Below are 18,799 nucleotides of genomic sequence, written 5' to 3' on the forward strand. Positions count from 1 at the left end.
TTTTTTTTTTTTTTTTTTTTGGTCTTCACCTTACAACTTGGGTCAAGGGCCCCACTTTAACTCTTTGCCCAGGGCCCCACTTTAACTCTTTGCCCTGGGCCCCTTAATTTCTCTGGGCGGCCCTGCTTTAATATGGCGAAGGCCACAAACTGAATTAATGCAGTGGCGGATCTAGGATTTTTAAAAGGGGGTTTCTGAAAGTAGGTATAGCTGAATAAGGTATCTGATGACATTTCTCCGGAAAATTTTGAGATTTTAGAAGCTCTGAGATCGGATTTTCGGCTATTTTTAGTTACCAATTACAAAAAATCCAATGCTTTAAACTGTAAATACTATAGCTAACTATAGGGCAAATATGGTGACCACTGCAAGCTGTAGCTTTGATTGCTCTATTAGAATAATTACTTGACTGCTCTATTAGAGTATCTCGATAGGTTTTAATGCTGTGGGAGAAAACAGTGAAATATTGCTGCATAGCTATAAATGATGCCGGTTAAGTGCAACTATACATGCATGAGAAATACAGTAGTATTATAGTTGTCTGCTATGACAACTTGTCAGTGCAACAATGTTTATAAACTTAGACTGCCACTGAGCTAAATTTAAAAAGGGGGTTTCTGTCGAAACCCCCTAGATCCGCCACTGTAATGGCTTGTATCACGATAGTCTATAAATCCGCTGAGCTACCCACGATAACAGTGTACCTGAGTGTATAATTTCTTTGTAATAATCTGCTCACAATCGCTTGGTGTTTACTGATGTGCGAAATACTAATTGTCCACAAAAGGCTAATTGCATTACTGTAGGCCACATTGTTTTATTATTATTATTTAATGGGCTTGTAGATGCCCAGGCAAGCTAACTTGCCAGGCTAGGCCGCAGGCCTTTGAAGGTGCCCATATCTAGATTGCTTCCAAAAATTATCCAAGCGCAGCTTGAAGGTTGCAACTGTTGGTGCTGAAATGATAGTCAGGTAAGGAGTTCCATAGATTGACTATTCTATTTGTAAAAAAGTTCTGCCTAACAAGTAATCTTGATCTTTCTTTAAAAAGCTTAAGAGAGTGGCCCCTGGTGGTAGCAGTATTTAAAGTAAAAAATGTAGATGGGTCCAAGTCATAATGTCGTTTAAGTATCTTATATGTTTCAATCATATCACCCCTTTGACGTCTGCAATACAGAGAATAGAGATCCAGAATTTCAAGACGGCTTTCATAAGTCAAGTGGGCTAATCCGCGAAGGTGTTTAGTTGCACATCTCTGAACCTTTTCAAGGGTGTCGATGTCTCTGGTTGTAAACAACTGGTAAGACACCTGATACCAGGTTTCTTTGCAAATAAGAGACCTCCACACATCAAACAAATCGCTGCATACCATTGTCTAAACTGTGATAAACCTATTCCTTACCATTTAACAGAGGGAACCAGAGGAAATATTGGAGCAAAACAGGAACTGTTGCTTGAAGAAACGACTAAGTATCTTCCATTTTTTACCAAAAGTTTAAACCACCTTGCAGTACAACACAACGGTAAAAGACTGTGTTGGTGACACGCCTAGCTTACCACAAGATTCAAAAGTGGAACCGGCTATAAAAGAAGCGGTATCGACGAGGCATGAAGGTACTATGAGCGAAAGTATGACAGCGTGTAACAATCACGGTTAATGCGATACGCTTTGTTACAAAATCTACGGTCTGAATTCTCTCACCAAAATCTCTCACATAGGCCTAAATACTTGCTGTAGTCTGTTGGATTACTATTTACGCTGCTTAGAACACTAATTCCCATGCTTGAGCACAAAACTGTCTTGTCCTTTCAAGTCACGCGTAACGGAAATCAAACCGGAAATCGCTTGCATTTCCTATCCCTTTACTCTATTATCTATGGTATAAGCCACCTGAATTGGCTGTGTGGTTGTATAGCTTGATTTAGATTAATATAACTGTGCAAAGTATCCTTTACGGTTTATAGCTATAAAGTCTGCACCTATACACCAATTTATATAAAACAGAAAATATATTACCTAACTACTGCAGTAATACTTACATCAACTGAAGCTGGAGCATGGCCCCTTAAAGGGATGACCAGAACTGAGAAGGAAAAAGAACCTATGATTTATAAGTGGCATGCAGAGCGGTTGCTGTAAGTAAGGAAACAAAAGACAAGCAAATGCACTATATGCAAGAATTTTTACACATGTAGCCGCCATGCATGTTCATCTGCTAGACTTGCCATAGCTACAGTACACTCAACATATACATTATGTAGTAAGTGTGCTGGACACTGAATTCAGTCAGTATAAAACTCTCAAGCAAAGCAATCACCACAGATATTAGCTACACTGGACTCAGGGGACCAAATTTAACAGCCATCAACATTGAATGGACCTGATCAAAAATTAATTGTGCATGCAATCTTTTAGCTAATTCATTAGACTGTCCTCACAAATATTTAGCTATCACCCTATCAAAAGTTAATCAGTGTGCAGTTTTAATCTATTTATAAATATTTCACCCCCCTCATAGTTAAATATTCCACTGTTCCTATCAAAAATAGCTAATTGAGCAACTCATTATAATTTCAGTACCCGGATTCACCCACATCACCTTCACCACCGTATACCATAAAAATATACCGTATTTTTTGACACAAATGCTACACCATACTACAGACGATTGAACACTGATTCTCAATCGTCAATAAATAAATCTCTCGATCGTCGATGGAATTTTTTTACGATAGGCGATGGAAATGCTAGTAAACTTGTGACAGACGGCGTGCCTAGAGGTGTTGTAACCCTGCTGCGAACGAGGACAATAGAGGACGATTCAAGATACGCTCTACTCTTCGACTTTGATTTGAGAATACGACGGAGGACCACTGAAGATGGAAACAATCAAGATTAAGGGTACGCGTAGGCCTATCAGCTAGCTATATGTTATAGAATATAGAGCTAGGTTTTGCAGGGGGCGTTCACGAAGGCATTAGCGTGAGTGAATCGAACAATACAGTCTGACTATTGTAACACAGTTGTGGAAGTGACTGTAGTATTGTGTGTTTATACGCATGCGTGTGAGGTATTGTGGGTTGCGTTAATAAGAATAGTACTGCTACAGAGGTTTTGATATTGCTTGATCAGTATCATATTACGCATGTGCAACTGATCCAGCCAATGAAATTTACACCCCGTGGAATTCAAACATGCATTCGAATTTCAATGGATTTTCGTGAAGCAGTCGTTATCAAGCAACCTCAAAACCTCTGTAATTGCACAAATGTTTAAAAATTGTGTGACGCATGCACGAGTGCATACACCAGATTAAAAACATTTCGTTTCACGGAATGGATTGCTGACGTCTGGGACCAAGATTCCCAACGTTAGCACCTTTTTCCGTGAAATGAAACATTTTGAGTCCTGTGTGCGCATGCATGCGTCACGCAATTTTTAAAGATTCATGCAATCTGCAGTACAAAGAGAACCGCGTGGCCAAAGAGTCCAGTCCTTGCACTGTAACGGGACACCCCAACCCATTACATTGGAGGTCCTACCAAGATAAGAACAGTAGATTTGTTGTGACAACAGCAGAACCCAGAGACACTTTATCTCTGTCAGTGTACTGTCACGCTGCAGGTGGTCCCCACCACAAGTGGTCAACTACCATGCTTCAAGTAGTCTGGCTGGACCATGTAAAGTTGCTGCAGATGGTCCACCCTTCTGCAACTGGTCCCCCTAATGAAATCTCCACTATCAACTTCCCAGTCCGTACTAGCTCAATGTCTTGTTTTGCACATGGTTCCTTGTGTAACGTTTTGTGGGATCTAGGGGGCACGTGTCCCTTTTTTTGGCCCTTTTAAAAACTTTATACAAGATCGAGATACTCTAATAGAGCAGTCTGGCTGTCAAATACTTTAATAGAACAGTCACCACTGTGACATGTCTCAGTGACAGGAATCCTCCACATGCAGTTGCTGAGTATGAGAATTTGTGTGCATTCCATGGCCATGAGCACATTTTGCCTTCTAGAAATTTTCTTTGTAAATGATCCTTTGTATGCAGCCATTCAACTGTATTATGGCTAATTTATTGGAAATTATCCTATCCTACCGTAATTAAGGCACTGGCCAACAGTGAGGGTGATCTGGTGAGGCTTTCACACATTTATAGGTGAAACAGTGTATTAATTTCATAGAATCAGAATAGACTCATATAAATTCTTCTTTTCTCCTCCACTGTAAAGTTATGAAACTCTCCCCCCACTGTAATTAACTCCCCTACACTTAATCAGTTCTGTAATATGATTAATACCTGTGCATTATAATCTCTTTTAAAGGAAGCTCGCTGATCTGCTCTGACTCCTGAGGGAGGCATAGCAGATCAGTGATCAATTGTGAGATCTCCAATGCTACTCAGTACATCAGTGATTAGTAGTGAGGTGTGCTCTGTGTGTTGACTCCCTCAACTGGAGATAGGAGGTTTCTAGCCATTTTAGAGAACCTCTCCAGAGGTCTCTTAAGGAATTTTATAGACCTCATTATCTCCCAAAGATCAAAGGGTTTTATGCATACCATTTTCTAATGTAATGTAATAAATGCAAATTTTTCCAATGCTAGATTAGGCTTACGGATATGGTTAAAACTCATTACTCACCAACTGAACAGTTGTACTAGTTTATTCAGTACTATAATAAAACATGGTTTAATCTCTACTGTGATATGGTAGAAGTATGGGTTAGAGCGCTGTTCTACTTCTACCAATGGTGAAAACCATTATTCACTTCGGATGTAGGCTTGGACAGTGATTGGGAACTAGAAATTAAATGTCTTTCTGGCAATGAGCCAATGCAGCATACATGTATAAACTCAGCTTGGCTAGTTGAAAAGTAAGAAATCATTTTTCAGTTATGTAGACTCTCCATTTTAGAATCTGCTGTTCACTTTGATGTGCTTTTCAGTCACTTGGAACAAATGACTGTGACAACCAGCAAGGATTAACATTTTAGAACTTACTTGAGTAGGAAATCAGGTACAATTATAGCAGATGTACTCAGTGATGTTAGAGTGACTTACTTAGCAGTAGTCAGTAAACATGTGTGTGTGTGTATGTGTGAAGCCAGTAGAAGTCCATGATAGAGACAAGCTGATTGAGTTGTACAAGGACGAAAAGGTGGCATTGGAATTTTATCTCTATTTTAAACTATTGTGATACTGAGTCAGTGCTACATACGTTTCATGCTTTCCATTTCTTGAATCGTACTTGATATTTGGCATCCTCTTCTTGTACATTATAATCCTCGGCTGTGCATATGGTCGGTAGCTGTAAAGAGCTCAGGTACTTTAATTGTAGCAGGTGAAATTACCATTGTTAATTTGTAATTCCAGTTTACAGCAATACTACATATTGATTCAGATGGTACTGACCTTCCAGGTGACTTTATGACTACAATATCAGCTCATTGTGGACTGGATAGTGTTGAGCATGAAGGTCTTACTGTACTTGTAGGGAACTCCGGCTCCTACAGTAGTTTAATCATGCTTCATGTCAATGGCATAGGATTATCTTTCCAAGAACCTCTTATAATTGCATTCATGTGCACATACCGTATTTACTTGGTTACACGCTGCTCCTTCAATAGTAGCTACGCTTGAGTAGTGCCACGATTAATTTTGAAAATATGGGCTTCAACATTGTTTTCAAGCATCAAGTGTTTCAAATAGTCGCTGCATCGAGTTTGCTAACTAAGGTAAAAAACGTCGTTAAAAGCTGCAGCATTTAACCAGTGAATACAGTACCTTTTAACTTAACTTTTTTGCTCATAGTAATTTTATACAACATCCTGGTATTGCTTCACAACATATGGACTGTTGGAAAAGTAGGACCAGATGTCCTAAAAACCTTCAGGACTTGTGCTGTAAAGCCTTAACAAATAAATGGAAAATAAATTTAAAAGTATACAGTAGCATATTTAATATGTACTAGTGTAAAAATAATAAAAACGTGGGAATAGAGATTGTTGAAAAAATAAAAGAAACAAGAGTCAAACAAGCCAGCATGTTAAACACACACAAGATTTCTATTTGGACTCAATGGATATGATAGAAACTAAGGAAAAAATCTATAATTTCTCCATAAATCAGGGGCAGGTAAGTACTGAGTGTATAGATGTTTATTTGAGTCCAAATAGAGATATCTCTAGCTGTGTTTAACATGCTGGCTTGTTTGACTCTTGTTTCTTTTTATTTCAGCAATCTCTATTCCCATATTTTATCATTTAAAATAATTTTTACACTAGTTTGTTTACTTTTTATAAATCGATTTATGAATATAGCTAACATGATAATAAGATGTGCTGGTGGTGCTTGATATTACACAGTACTAAACATGTATATCAAGTCAATCATCGTGTACAGTAGCTGTTAAGTAGTCAGCTAATAATATCAGAGTTAATAAACACCAGTGTATTGTTCCTTATAATTGATCAACTATAGGCAGTGTATATCATACAGTACGATAGTACTGTATAGTAGGGACCACAAAGGAGTAGGTGTGGCCCACGATTTTCCCAGACAATGATGAGGCAGTATTGGTTAGGTAAAACAAGCCCAAACAAGCTTTCAAATTGACCCGAAATGCCTTCAACAAGTTGCTACCGAGTTTTTAAAAAATTATTTAATGGAATATTCTACTGACTGACTGAGTAAGTCACTGACTGAGACTGAATGATGCCTTCAGACAAGTATAACTCAATAACGGCTAAGGCTACGGGCTTGATTTTTTCACTGTTTGACGTCGTTTCAACCCGAGAGGTGCCTTTTGGCATACCGCAATGCATACAATCAAGAGTTCATAATATTATAGGGGGGAGAGTATCCTACTTCAGTATGCCCTGTACAAACGCGAACGGCCAAGTTATGATGCAATACTTATTGCCACATCCAGGTGCTAAATAGTCACGTGACGAAAAGTGATCATCGATATCACGCGAAGTCACAAAAATACATGGTGTGATCTAAATGGAACGGCAAGAGCAGTTTGACTTGGGATTAGAAGAATGCGTGGTAGAGATGTCTCCAGATTTTGATGAGTTGCCAACAGAACCTGCTCCTAAGAAAGCAAGACGAAGAAAGGTTGCGACTAAGAAGGAACGGGAAAGCCTTGTCAAGCAAGTTCGTGTACTATCTCTGTCCGAGGTAGCAGCGTTTTGCTTAGATGTCACCCGCTACAAGTTGACAGAGCACGTTAACACTTCAGTCAAAGAGTTTTCGTTGGCATTTGAACCCAAGGATATTTTTTTCGTTGTGAAATGTCTAAAGAGTTTGTTTATCGAGCTTTATCTAGCCTGTGCACAGAAGAAGGACAAGTTTATAACGTTTCAATTTCAGTGGCACCAGAAGTGTAGTATTTTTTTAGTCAAAAGCACTACAGAACTTGCCCAACTACCATTAGATCCATCTGATGCCACCACAAACACTCTGCTATTAGCTCGGCAACAGTGGGTGAGCTTCTATGAAGCACAAATGGTTGGACATGAAGTGGCAAAGATCTTTATGTTAGTTTTTTTGGCTGAAGTCTTCAATAAGCTGCTTAAAGGGAGCCAATCAGCATTGCAGGTATCATCTGATACAACTGCTGCCCAATGTGCCACGGTTGATCCTGTTGATGTGTACTACCGATTTGGTGGGGCAACGTTGGCAAGCATGTTGCATGGCCGCTATAAATCCATGAAGTCCGATCAAACCAAGCAAAAAGAAAAGGTATCTCAAGAGATTCATATTTTACAAGCATTAAACACAAAAAACAAGGAGCATGTACCAAAATACTTACAATATAGAGATAGAGGGTACATGTACTTTCCTTGTGAAGAAGTACTACCATTTTTGCAGGAAGTAGATCGAACTGTGAAGACGTGTTGCAATGAGGAAGGCTTTCGCAAGTATGGAAAGTTGCTGGTACAAGAAACTGTTAAGCGTGTTCACAGTGAAGCTAAGCATAAGGAGTTGTTCTCAGCTGTTCTGACAAGCCGTTTCGAGTCTACGGAAAGTTTCCAGTCATCAGTCATAGATGATGTATTTCATGAATTTGTATCAAAACTGACAAACACACGCATTCAAGAATTTTTGGACTCTTATAAAGCCACATCTGCTATTAAAAAAGGAACAGCTTCTGTCTCTGGACAAAATTTAAGGGATACTCTACTAACCCACCATGTAAACTTGAAAAGCAAAAAGAAATAATTCTTATGGACACAATAATTAGCTCATGATTTGTTCACAATATTAAAAATATTTGTATTACTTCTGTAATTTGTTGTACTGTTTCCTTTTCAGGCAGACATCTCCCTGAAAAGTACATAGAGACTGGTTCCTATATCCTGAACCAGAATGATGGGTAGATACAGTCTCCTTGATCAGATGGGCTGCTCTTGAAATCGGGTAGTTAATGGCATCCAGCTTGCCACCTGCTGATCTCTTGTACTGGCTAAATAAAGATTCCACTGCACTGCCAGATACTCGTAGAGGACTAACAAATCGGTTAGGATATCGGTTTAAAAAATAGGTGCAGAAAGACTCAAATCCATAAACACAAATTCTCAGTAAATCCCATGCTACAAAAAAAATACACATAATGATGCCAACAGCAATGTACCAATAAATACTACAAATTATTACTTACTTTGCCATGCCAGAAATTTGTTAGGCTGTATTGGCTGATTCGGAGTGGCTAGTAAACATGACATTGTAAAATAAGTACAAAAGATAGTTGTTAGGTATTTACCGGCTTCAGATAGGGAGTTGTGCCAGCTGCGAAAAAACTTGAACCCTTCTCTAATGTTTTTAAGAATTGCTGAATTGACATCGGTAACACGATCATGACTTAGCAGACCATTCTCAAAAATCTTGCTGCATGCCTCAAGGTACTTCATAGTGTACTTCACTTGATTAGCATCTTGATGTTGTTGAGTGTAGTCAAACAGTTCACCAAGTACTTGCTCCTGCTGTAAAAGAAATGAATGATGAGTATTTCATGTCATTTCTGTTTGTAATTAACCTGCATAATTTTTGCTGGTGCTACATTCAACTTGATCCATGAGTCACGGATGATGTGTGCTTCACGCAACTTTGGTATCATACGTGCATTACCATTCTTTACACGTTGACATTCCCTGTCAAACATGTCCACTATTGTTTGCCAACCAAACTGCTTATCATCCAAGGTGAAACGTTTTGTTCCACCTGGACGAGATGAGTGGAGAGCGTTGATCATGTTCTTCAGCTAAATACACATATTAATGCAAACATTGAAATGATTGATTATTTACCTGGTGACTTGGGCAAATCAACCAGTGAATTAAATGGGGAGGATTAAAAGGGTTAACAAAATATGGTTTAACCTCGTACTGGTCACTTAATTCACTGTTGATATTGTATGCCCCAGAATGGCCATGTGTCGACTTCACCACAGTCAGGTTGGGTGCTGCTCCGTCACATACAAGTAAGCTGGTAGAAAATCCATGTATCTAAAAGAATATCATATCTAAGTTACAATACTTTATATTATTTTTATTGCAATTACCTGAAATAATTGAATGGTCTCAAGTACACATGCATGTATGACTTTAGCAGTAAAATTTTCTGAGCTGGTGAAGTAGGGTCCAACTATATCAAAAGATGAGGTCAAGTCACGCCACAAGAACTGCATGATGTAGCTTGTTTGCTCAACAGCTTTGTCCTTGTGGAACAGCTCGTACACATCATGTAGAGACTGCTGGTCCTCAGCATTCATTGCCAGGCCTATGATAGTCTGGCTTCTTGAGTTCCACATTAAGCGTGAAATGACCTTTACTTCATCGAAAATCAGGACACCGTCAGCAAGGGGTTCCAATTTTCCTTGAGCCTTCTGCGATGCTTTAAATTGTTGAAATAGTTCAACTTGCTTGGCTATGCTTTCCCATGATGCACCTCCTTCATGAAGAAAACATCCAGTGTATGCTTGCAAAGTGCTTCTTGCAGGCAAGTGAAGAATATTAAAGCTTTTCAAAGCCTCGTATGCCGCAGGACTTCTTACAAACACAGAAAGAGCTACATTAGAGAGAAAGCAAACTATATAGTATGTCCACATTGAGCTGATTCACAAAAACATTTAATAACTCAAGAATAGAATTGATCAAGTTCGGACATTTGTAGTGCTCCTTGTCCCGCAAAATAATATTCCAAAAAAATCATTGGACATACTATACTATTTCATATCAGAGTAGTTATGCCTTACCAATGCGAATAGTAACCAGACTCCATCGGTTCCCTCGCTTCCCACAACCTAATCAGTAAACCGAAATTAAAATATTACATACAAATTAAATGTTAAATACCATTTTTCTTCTGATCCTTGTAAAAGTCAGCTCGTTCTTTGTCTGCCTGCCAAATATCTTTAATAGCTTCTCTAGAACCACCAGCCTCCTGGTAGATGTCCTCCAGCTGATCCTTGTGGTGGGTTTCCAATTCATCTGTAATTCTACACATTTCATCATGCTGAGAATCATCCAAGGTGATATCTAGCTTTGAAAATTTGGCTAACAATGCCTTGTCTTTGGATCTTTCTGCTTGCATATTTTCCTTCCGTTTCTTTACACTAGCTGGTGATAAATACATTATTGGGTAATTAGAGCTTGCAGACTGTCGTTTGACCCGCCTACAAGGACTGACATTTTCTGAGATCTTTTTTCGATCCTCCAAGCGTGAAACAAGACGTTTGCAATGTGTACAAAGAACTTCATCAGAAGCTTGCTCTGCAAATGTGGCATTCTTTGGTAACTTATACCAACGCAAGCAACTTTTTGATTCTACCCGCAGAAATGGAGATTCAGTCAAGTTAACTTGCTTGTTGTGAAAACGGAGCACTGAATAGTATTCATCTTGATATCTCTGATAGCTGATCCCTGGACAAAACACAAACCCCTTACAATGCCGTAAACTGTTGCAAAGCTCAACAAATTCTTTATCCGTAGAAACCACTCCCTCTTTCACAGATACTAGCAAAGCTTGAACATTATAACAATATCTATCTCCATTGCTGTTCACATACAAGACCATTCTTACACGATTTACATATCCAGCAGGTGGATGGTAGTGTACTGTTCTGTGAGTAATTTCCAAAATGCTGTTCTTGTGTGAATCTTCAAGAAAAGTAGGCTTCAGTTCAGGAAACTTATCTACAACCAACTGCTGGAAATGGCTTAGAGGCGGGACAGTACTTATTCCATCACGTTCTACACTCCTGTCATTCTCTGATAAACCTGACCTCGAACTTTCATCGTCTTTTGGTATCAATTCCATAGCACTGCTCTCCACAGAAGACACGCGTGCCTCACTAGAGTTTGAAGTCTCTCCGTACATTTCTTCTTCGATTGGATTTACCACTTCTACTCCACCACTGATGGTACTAGTAAGCGATAATGAACCTTCAAGCAGCGGTGCTGGCGAGGATGTTGGCGTTGGTTCAGTTTCCAGAAAGAGGTGCGTGGTTGGCAAATCAGGAGCAACCTTGAGCTCCGTTCGCAACCGTTTTGAGACAGGAGCATAATCCGGATCGCTACTATTATCGCGGCAGATCTTGGAACGGCTAAATGGCCTCGTTGGGGTAGTCTCCATCCCACAAGTTTCTTCACATCAATAAACGTTAACGATATGGCACGAGCACACCACAACACGTGCTTGAAATTTTACACTTCAGGTGGTAATGCAATATCCGATAGAAAGCGAAGGTAAACGGAAACACTTGGCCGTTCGCGTTTGTACAGGGCATACTGAAGTAGGATACTCTCCCCCCCTATAATATTATGAACTCTTGATACAATGCATTCTTCATGGACTTGCCAGTGTCCTCCTTTGTGTTCCATTCATCTTTGCTAACAGCAAAAAGTGTCGATTTGGTGGTAGCACACGATGGCTTCCCTCGTAATGGAAATCTTCCGTGTAATGGAATCTTCCGTGTAGCTACTTTGATTGCAGAGGTGCTTTTCGAGATTTGTACTGCTGTGTAACCAGTTGAACATTGCCGACAACCAAATCAGAGGCGTAGGAAGCATGGCACCCCCACAAATTTGTCTGCGCGCACCGCAAAGTAATTAAATAGATCGCGTAATCAGATTAAAGGACTCTGTGACAGTCTCGATGATGATTATTACCTCGACGATTACTATGTTGCAGCTCGCCATTGGCTAGCTGTTTTAACACTAGTGTGATTATTTGATTCAGAAGAAGTATAGGATTCACAATCTAACATGATGTCACGTGTCTCCCACCATATGCTCCCACGTGCAGAGATGAATAGGATTGGAATACAAGATTGCAACTTATTAACATATTCCAGTTATAAAGTTTATGGAAGTGATGAAGGCGAAGGTGATGACACAACAAACACTGCTAGTAACAGTAATAATGTGGATAATATTGAATAAGAAGTGTGTACTTGTGGGTCAGTACCCAAGTACATGTGTTGGGTATACCCCTCCTCTCTGTTTATTGATGGTAGCTGTTACAGTTACAACAACAGAGAGATCCTTCCCTAGTGTACAAAGTGTTAAGTAGTCTGGTAGTGCATGTTAATTGAACAACTTGTTAATGCATCTGCTTCAGAACAGAATTGATGATTTGTTACATTTAGCTAACACTAGGAAATAAATAAATATAAGTGATATGTTACTATAAATAATGATTTTTGTATAATTCAGCAAAGGCCATTCTTCCATTCTACAGTATACACAAAATATAATACATACTGAGATGTACAATTGCATGTAAATTGTAATGCAATGTAATAGGGTTTTAATCCATATTTAGGTAGCTCCTGTGCTATGTGCATGTATGTGATCATTGTTTTGTCCTTAAATATGTAATTTCCAATGATTTTTAGCCATACAAGTGTGAAAATGTTGTCAGTGTCTGGGGGCACAGCTTCCCAGACCCCCTGCAGATGAGTCCGCCTTCCACCTCAGCACCCCTGCTTGAAATATCTTCCTACGCCTCTGAAAGTGTAATGGATACTTCACTTTTTCAGATGATAATTGATATAACTGGGGTGCGTGGCACCATTTTTTTTTTTCGATATGCATGGATTGCTGAGGTGCTTTTTGAACAGTTCTTGATTCGAAATGCTGTGTAATGGGTTGAAAATAGCTGACAACAAAGCGCAATGGATGAGTTAAGTTCATTTTTCAGACAATAATTGAAGTGCTAGCTCATCCCCCAGAAACAATTGCCAGCATGGATCCTAGTCTATAGTAACTTATTACGATGACGTTGCTTGCTGCTGCTGCTGCTTGTTCAGACTGCTGCTACTTGCTACTTCCTACTTCCTACTTGCTGCAGCTACTTGCTGCTTGCTACTGCACCATTTCAGATGCAGTATCTCTCTGCAGGGTGACTTGTTTCTAGCTGATCTCTCTAAAAAGTGATTTGTTTCTGGATAATCTGTCTACAAGGGGATTTCCAGCTGATCTCTCTACTGACAGTCTGTGTGATTTGTTTCTACTGAACTCTCTGCAGGGTGACTTGAAAGTAGCTGAACTCTCTACAGCGTGACTCATTTCTGGCTTATCTTTCTAAAGGGTGATTTGTTCTAGCTGATCTCTGTTTGTTTCTAGCCGATCTTTCCACAAGGTGACTTGCTGCTAGCTCTACAAGGTAATTTGTTTTCAGCTGATCTCTCTACACAATGATTATGTAGGTGATTGTTCTACAGGGTGACTTTTTGTAGCTAAGCTCCATACAGAGTGGCTTATACCAGTGTTAATTCTCTACAAGACGTAGATGAAAGCTTTAATAGAATAATTTACTTCTTGTAGTTGACTGCTCTATTAGGGTGACTGCTCTATTAGAGTATCTCAATTTCACACTTGCTACATCGAGTTGGATTTTGTATTATAACTCTGTTGCTTTAAATCTGATTCTTCTACACCATTGATGAGCCTTTCTAAGATGATTACTCCATCTGTACTGCGATTTTCAAAGCATTACAGCAAGCGGTTTTTCTGGTAGGCGTGGCAAGTAATCGTTTTTTTTTAAATTAGCTAATCTCAATTACGTAATTGTTACACACTGTTGATCTTTTTGTTGTTTCTTCGTGGTCTTTAGCTCAATTTCTTTCAAACTACAAAAGATTTGAGGTTTAATAATTAACCTATCCACACACCGATTTTCAGCTTCTTCCCATAAGCAGTTTACCCTATAGGTGTGACAACATATTGGTGTTATTGTTCGTGAATAATTGCTAATAACTCCTCGACTACTTATTGTATTCCAGCCAATCTTGGTGCCAAGATGCACCTTTTTACCCCTATCTGTGTGCCAAATTTCAAAATATTTGGATGTGGCATTCGCATTTTATGGCAGTTTTGTAAGTGTGCAAAGAAAAATAATTTTTTTAAAAGCAAAGAAACTGAGTCAATTTTTGAAGTCACATTTCTCGGGGATGCTTGAAGTGATTTTGCTCAAATTCGGTATGTGGAGTACCGAAGTTGGTGGGTGTGTCCACAGTAAAAATCGTCTTGTTTCATTAAGGCAGCACTGGGCTACAGAGTTGTGAAAATTGTGTTTTCTTTCTTCCTGTCAATATACCCATGGTGTTGCGTGCTGGCTTTTTGGCCCCAGGTAGTGTGTCTTGATTCATTTAAATAGGAAACTTTTATAATTCCATAAAAACTTGTTGGAAAGATATGGGGTTGCTCTGAAGACATTTTTGGGCTTGGTTATGCTTAACCAGTTTTTGAAGTAAAACTGAGCCTGGTTTTTTGGGTGATTTTCAAGGGTAAGAAAACCCAAAATTCGATGATCCTGTACTGACTGGTTTGACATGCTAGCTTCTTGAGCTACATGACACATGGTAGTGTCTTGATGTATTTATATAATTGATTGTATTTATACACAATAATAATGTTTATAATCAGTTTATTGAGAGAAAACATATGAATGAACTTGAAAAGTGTTCTCTGTTTTTTAGCTGACTCTAAACCTTTTACAAAGGTCCTTCAAAGCCACGTGATCCCTCACCTGGGTAACAAGTGGTTTGAGTTGGGGATACAACTTTTAGAACCTGATCAGGAACAGAGATTACGATTGATTAGATCTAATTATGAACATGATGTGAAAAAGTGTTGTTCAGAAATGTTTTACTATTGGTTGGAAACTCATCCAGATGCTAATTGGTACCAGTTGGCAGAAGCATTAAAATCACCTGCTGTGGAGCTGAATACTTTAGCTGCTGATATAGAGAAGAATTTCACTAGTAAGCAAATTGGTAATGTAGATCATGTACATTGTACATGTAATAGTTGTATTGTGTGCCCAAGTGATTTGCCTGATTTGTACACCCACGCTTGAGGAGTCAGGCCCGAGAGTGTGGGTGTACATATCAGGCAAATCATGAGGGCACATGATACAGCTGGTATGTACCATGCCAATGCAGGCTATGAGTTTGCGGGCGATTAATCACCCAAACTAATATGAGGCAGACCACTGAATTCATTATATAAACCAACTTGTGAAATTCGATTATGAGACAGCAGCAACTAACATTGTGACTACGTTTTTTAATATGAATGGGCAAGTCCTAACAGTATCACAGAAAAGTTTGATTAAGCGATTTTACAAGTATTTAAGCCGCTGCATCATTTTACAGACTGTTTTCAACATTTACTAAACATCTGTAGGGGTAAGCTTCGCTGTAGAGTGTTTATCTCGCATTGCTTGAAAAGTGGGTGTGTTCTTTTTTGAAAATGTGGTGAACTGCTTGTGAATATGCTATAGCAATACTTCTCACCTTAAACCAACGTTTCTCAATTCATAGGATGGCAAGAGTGACAAATCGCTTCCGTATGAGTGCTGTAGTATGCAAAATCGAAAACACGGTTTTCATCACGTGACCAATAATAAATTCCCACAATTGATTTCAGCTTGAGTTTTTATATAAAGAATTTGGTGGTACTGCTCCCACATCAAGGCCATGATACATTTAAAATATGCCATAGCCAGCCATGGTTTAACTTAAATGTACCATGGCCAGCCAGGATATATAAGATATGTACCCTGAAATTTGCCTTTGAAGTTAGGTGGCTTCATGGTACATGTTATAGTTAGAGACCACATACCAGTTCGAGGCATAAATGCCGAGTAGGAGGTGTTAAAATAATGCAACATAGAAACTGAGGCATAAACTATTTAGAAAATGGTCCGACAGCAGTGAAAATGATGTAGCTATGCCTCATGCCATTGCTAGTGAAAAGTATGCAAAAGGCTGCATGGGAAACTCTGCTCAAAAAATTTACCTACTCAGCTGCTGAGTGACACTATTACTAATGATACACACTGCTATCAACAAGTACTACATCAGTTTTTGAGTAAGAGAAATGTGTTGAAAATTAGTGACAGCACATTGTGTACAGTACTATAAGTTGTACCAGATGCTCAACTAGATGAGTATCATCACAACTTCTACCCAAGTTAAGTTGAAAGTGACTACCATGCATGAGCAAGAATTGACAGATTGGCTTACCATGCCTCATGTAAAAGAAGTGAAAATAGAGTCACATTGCTGGCAACATTACTGTAATGGTGCTTGTCATGTTATGGCAACGCATCCTATATTCTAGGAAAGTAAGATACCAATACCTGCCTTGGCACTCCAGTTAACTCACCAGAAGGCATATATATATAATCAAGTGGTTAAAGCATACTGTAATAGTTATAGCTTGTTTAAAGCTCATGGTGGTGAAGAACATGAACTAGCTAGGTTAGTCCATATAATCTATGGTTAGTTGTGCTTGACAATATTAAATAATAATATCAGTGGTTGAGTACTAAGAGACTTGTATTGTAGTGTCTTCGTGAATAAGAATTTTCTATGGTAATTGAACTTCAAAGTACCATTTTCTAAGCAGTGTACAAGCTGGTGTGTGGAAATAAAAAATGTAACAAACTTCTAGAGATCATCGTACAATACGGTAGTACTGTATAGAAGAGATCATGAAGGTTTGCACCTTGCCATGGAGAAATATTTGCCAAAACCAACTTAGAATACATTTATGTTGCCCCGGCAGTATTAGTTAGGTATAACCAAGTCAAAGGTACCTCATTGTGATCTGAAATGTTTCAATAAATGAACAAAATTTTGACATTTTAAAGCACACTGACTGACTGGCTTACTTAATTACTTACTTTACCTTACTTTACTTATTTACTTGCTTGCTTGTTTGCTTACTTACTAATGCCTTTAGATAATCATAACTGTATATAGGCTTTGGGCTTGATTTCTTTCACTGTTAGACATCGCTTCAACTTGACAGATGCTATTTGACATACCAAAGTGTTTACAATGCATGCATCATAAACTTATCTTTGTCTTTCTTTGTGTCACATTTCTTTTGCTGTCAGCACAATGTGTCAATTTGTAGTAAGTACTGTGTACTTAAAGCAATGTTATCGACTCTATTTCATTGTTCGCTACTTCTTTGCTCAAGCTTTTTGTTTGTCTGTGTTGTGACATGTGCATTTGGCCTCCACAACACCATGTTGTTATTCTTACATCATTATCTACAATTAAACTTTTCCTTGAGCCTGTGTCCCTTGGGCTTGTGTGACTAAATCAGGCAAAGCACTTGTGCCTGTGGTATAACAAGTTCAAAAGAGTGTTATGATTTGCAATTACACAATCAAGCATGGCACCAAAAAGAAGTTCTCTAATGAGGAATAACGTTATAGAAAGGTTACCATGTGTGTTTAGGAATATTGGAGTATTACAAGATAGTATCAATTCAATAAAAAAGTGCTGCTATTGATGGCATCCTTCTGCAGTGGGCACTCAAAATATTTCAGAGCAGGTTTCAATCAAACCAATTCAACCCTCCTATATCTGCCACCGACATCCTTCTTCAACTGAAAATTTGAAGCATTCACAACTAAATTATTCATAGTGCAGGCTACCCTTTAAATTATAAATCACCATATCTCAAAAACTAAGCCTATATCTATATACAGTACAAGTACACAGAAAAATTTGGAATTTTCAACTAGAGTGGGGACCGTAATGCATCGATAAAAAGTACTGAAACAAGCTGGAGTAGTGCACGATATTAAATCACCATAAAACAATAAGAAGTGTTACATCCCTACTATGCTCAAGATACTGTGATTTAATATCGTGCACTACTCCAGCTTGTTTCAGTACTTTTTATCGATGTGTTATGGTCCCCACTCTAGTTGAAAATTCCAAATTTTTCTGTGTACTTGTTTGTTGACTTTTTTTGTAAATAAAGTATATGACTGGTGAACCCACGCATACCGCATCTGAAATGACACCGCACGCCCCGATTATCATCTGAAAAGTGAAGTATCCATTATGTTTCATTGTTGGCTATGTTCAATCCGTTACACAGCAGTATGAATCAAGAACCATTTGAAAAGCACCTCTGCTATCAAAATAGCCATTATGACAAAGACGGACAATTTCCGTTACAAAAGGAAGCCATCATGTGCTATTGCCAAATCGACACTTTTGTCAGCAAAATGCAATGGGACACAAAGGAGGACACTGGTAAGTCCATGAAGAATGCATTGTACGTACTGCAGTATGCCAAAAGGCATCTGTCGGACTGAAGCAACATCAAACAGTGAACAATCAAGCCTGTAGCCTTAGCCGTTATCGAGTTACGCTTGTCTGAAGGCATCAATCAGTCAGTTAATCAGTCAGTCAATAGAAAATTCTGTTAAATAAATTATTTTTCAAATTCCGTAGCAACCTGTCAAAAGCATTTCGGG

At 38.7% G+C, this 18,799-nt stretch overlaps 2 protein-coding genes across 3 annotated transcripts in view; one reads left to right on the forward strand and one right to left on the reverse strand.

The window, feature by feature from the left end:
* Positions 1 to 2,788: 2,788 nt before the first annotated feature.
* The window catches only part of LOC136257703 (uncharacterized), a 112,141-nt gene continuing 96,130 nt past the window's right edge, over positions 2,789 to 18,799 (forward strand). Inside the window, exons 1-2 of the mRNA XM_066050992.1 lie at positions 2,789 to 2,903; positions 14,988 to 15,272. Of these exons, the coding sequence (XP_065907064.1) occupies positions 2,882 to 2,903; positions 14,988 to 15,272 (307 nt within the window). The 5' untranslated portion in view covers positions 2,789 to 2,881. The remainder of the gene's footprint in view (positions 2,904 to 14,987; positions 15,273 to 18,799) is intronic.
* Positions 6,842 to 11,831, reverse strand: LOC136258088 (uncharacterized). Of its 2 annotated transcripts, XM_066051388.1 has the most exons (8): positions 10,360 to 11,831; positions 10,260 to 10,307; positions 9,567 to 10,072; positions 9,313 to 9,510; positions 9,042 to 9,266; positions 8,769 to 8,988; positions 8,667 to 8,714; positions 6,844 to 8,598 (listed from the first exon to the last, which is right to left on the reverse strand). In XM_066051388.1, exons 1-8 carry the CDS (start codon positions 11,636 to 11,638, stop codon positions 8,285 to 8,287), a joined length of 2,838 nt encoding a protein of 945 aa, XP_065907460.1. In that variant the 5' UTR covers positions 11,639 to 11,831; the 3' UTR covers positions 6,844 to 8,284. The 2 variants fall into 2 exon arrangements, with proteins under 2 accessions (XP_065907459.1, XP_065907460.1); XM_066051387.1 differs by having other exon boundaries at positions 6,842 to 8,598; positions 8,667 to 8,988.

The sequence above is a fragment of the Dysidea avara genome, chromosome 6, assembly GCF_963678975.1.
Source record: "Dysidea avara chromosome 6, odDysAvar1.4, whole genome shotgun sequence".
NCBI classification, from domain to species: Eukaryota; Metazoa; Porifera; class Demospongiae; order Dictyoceratida; family Dysideidae; genus Dysidea; species Dysidea avara.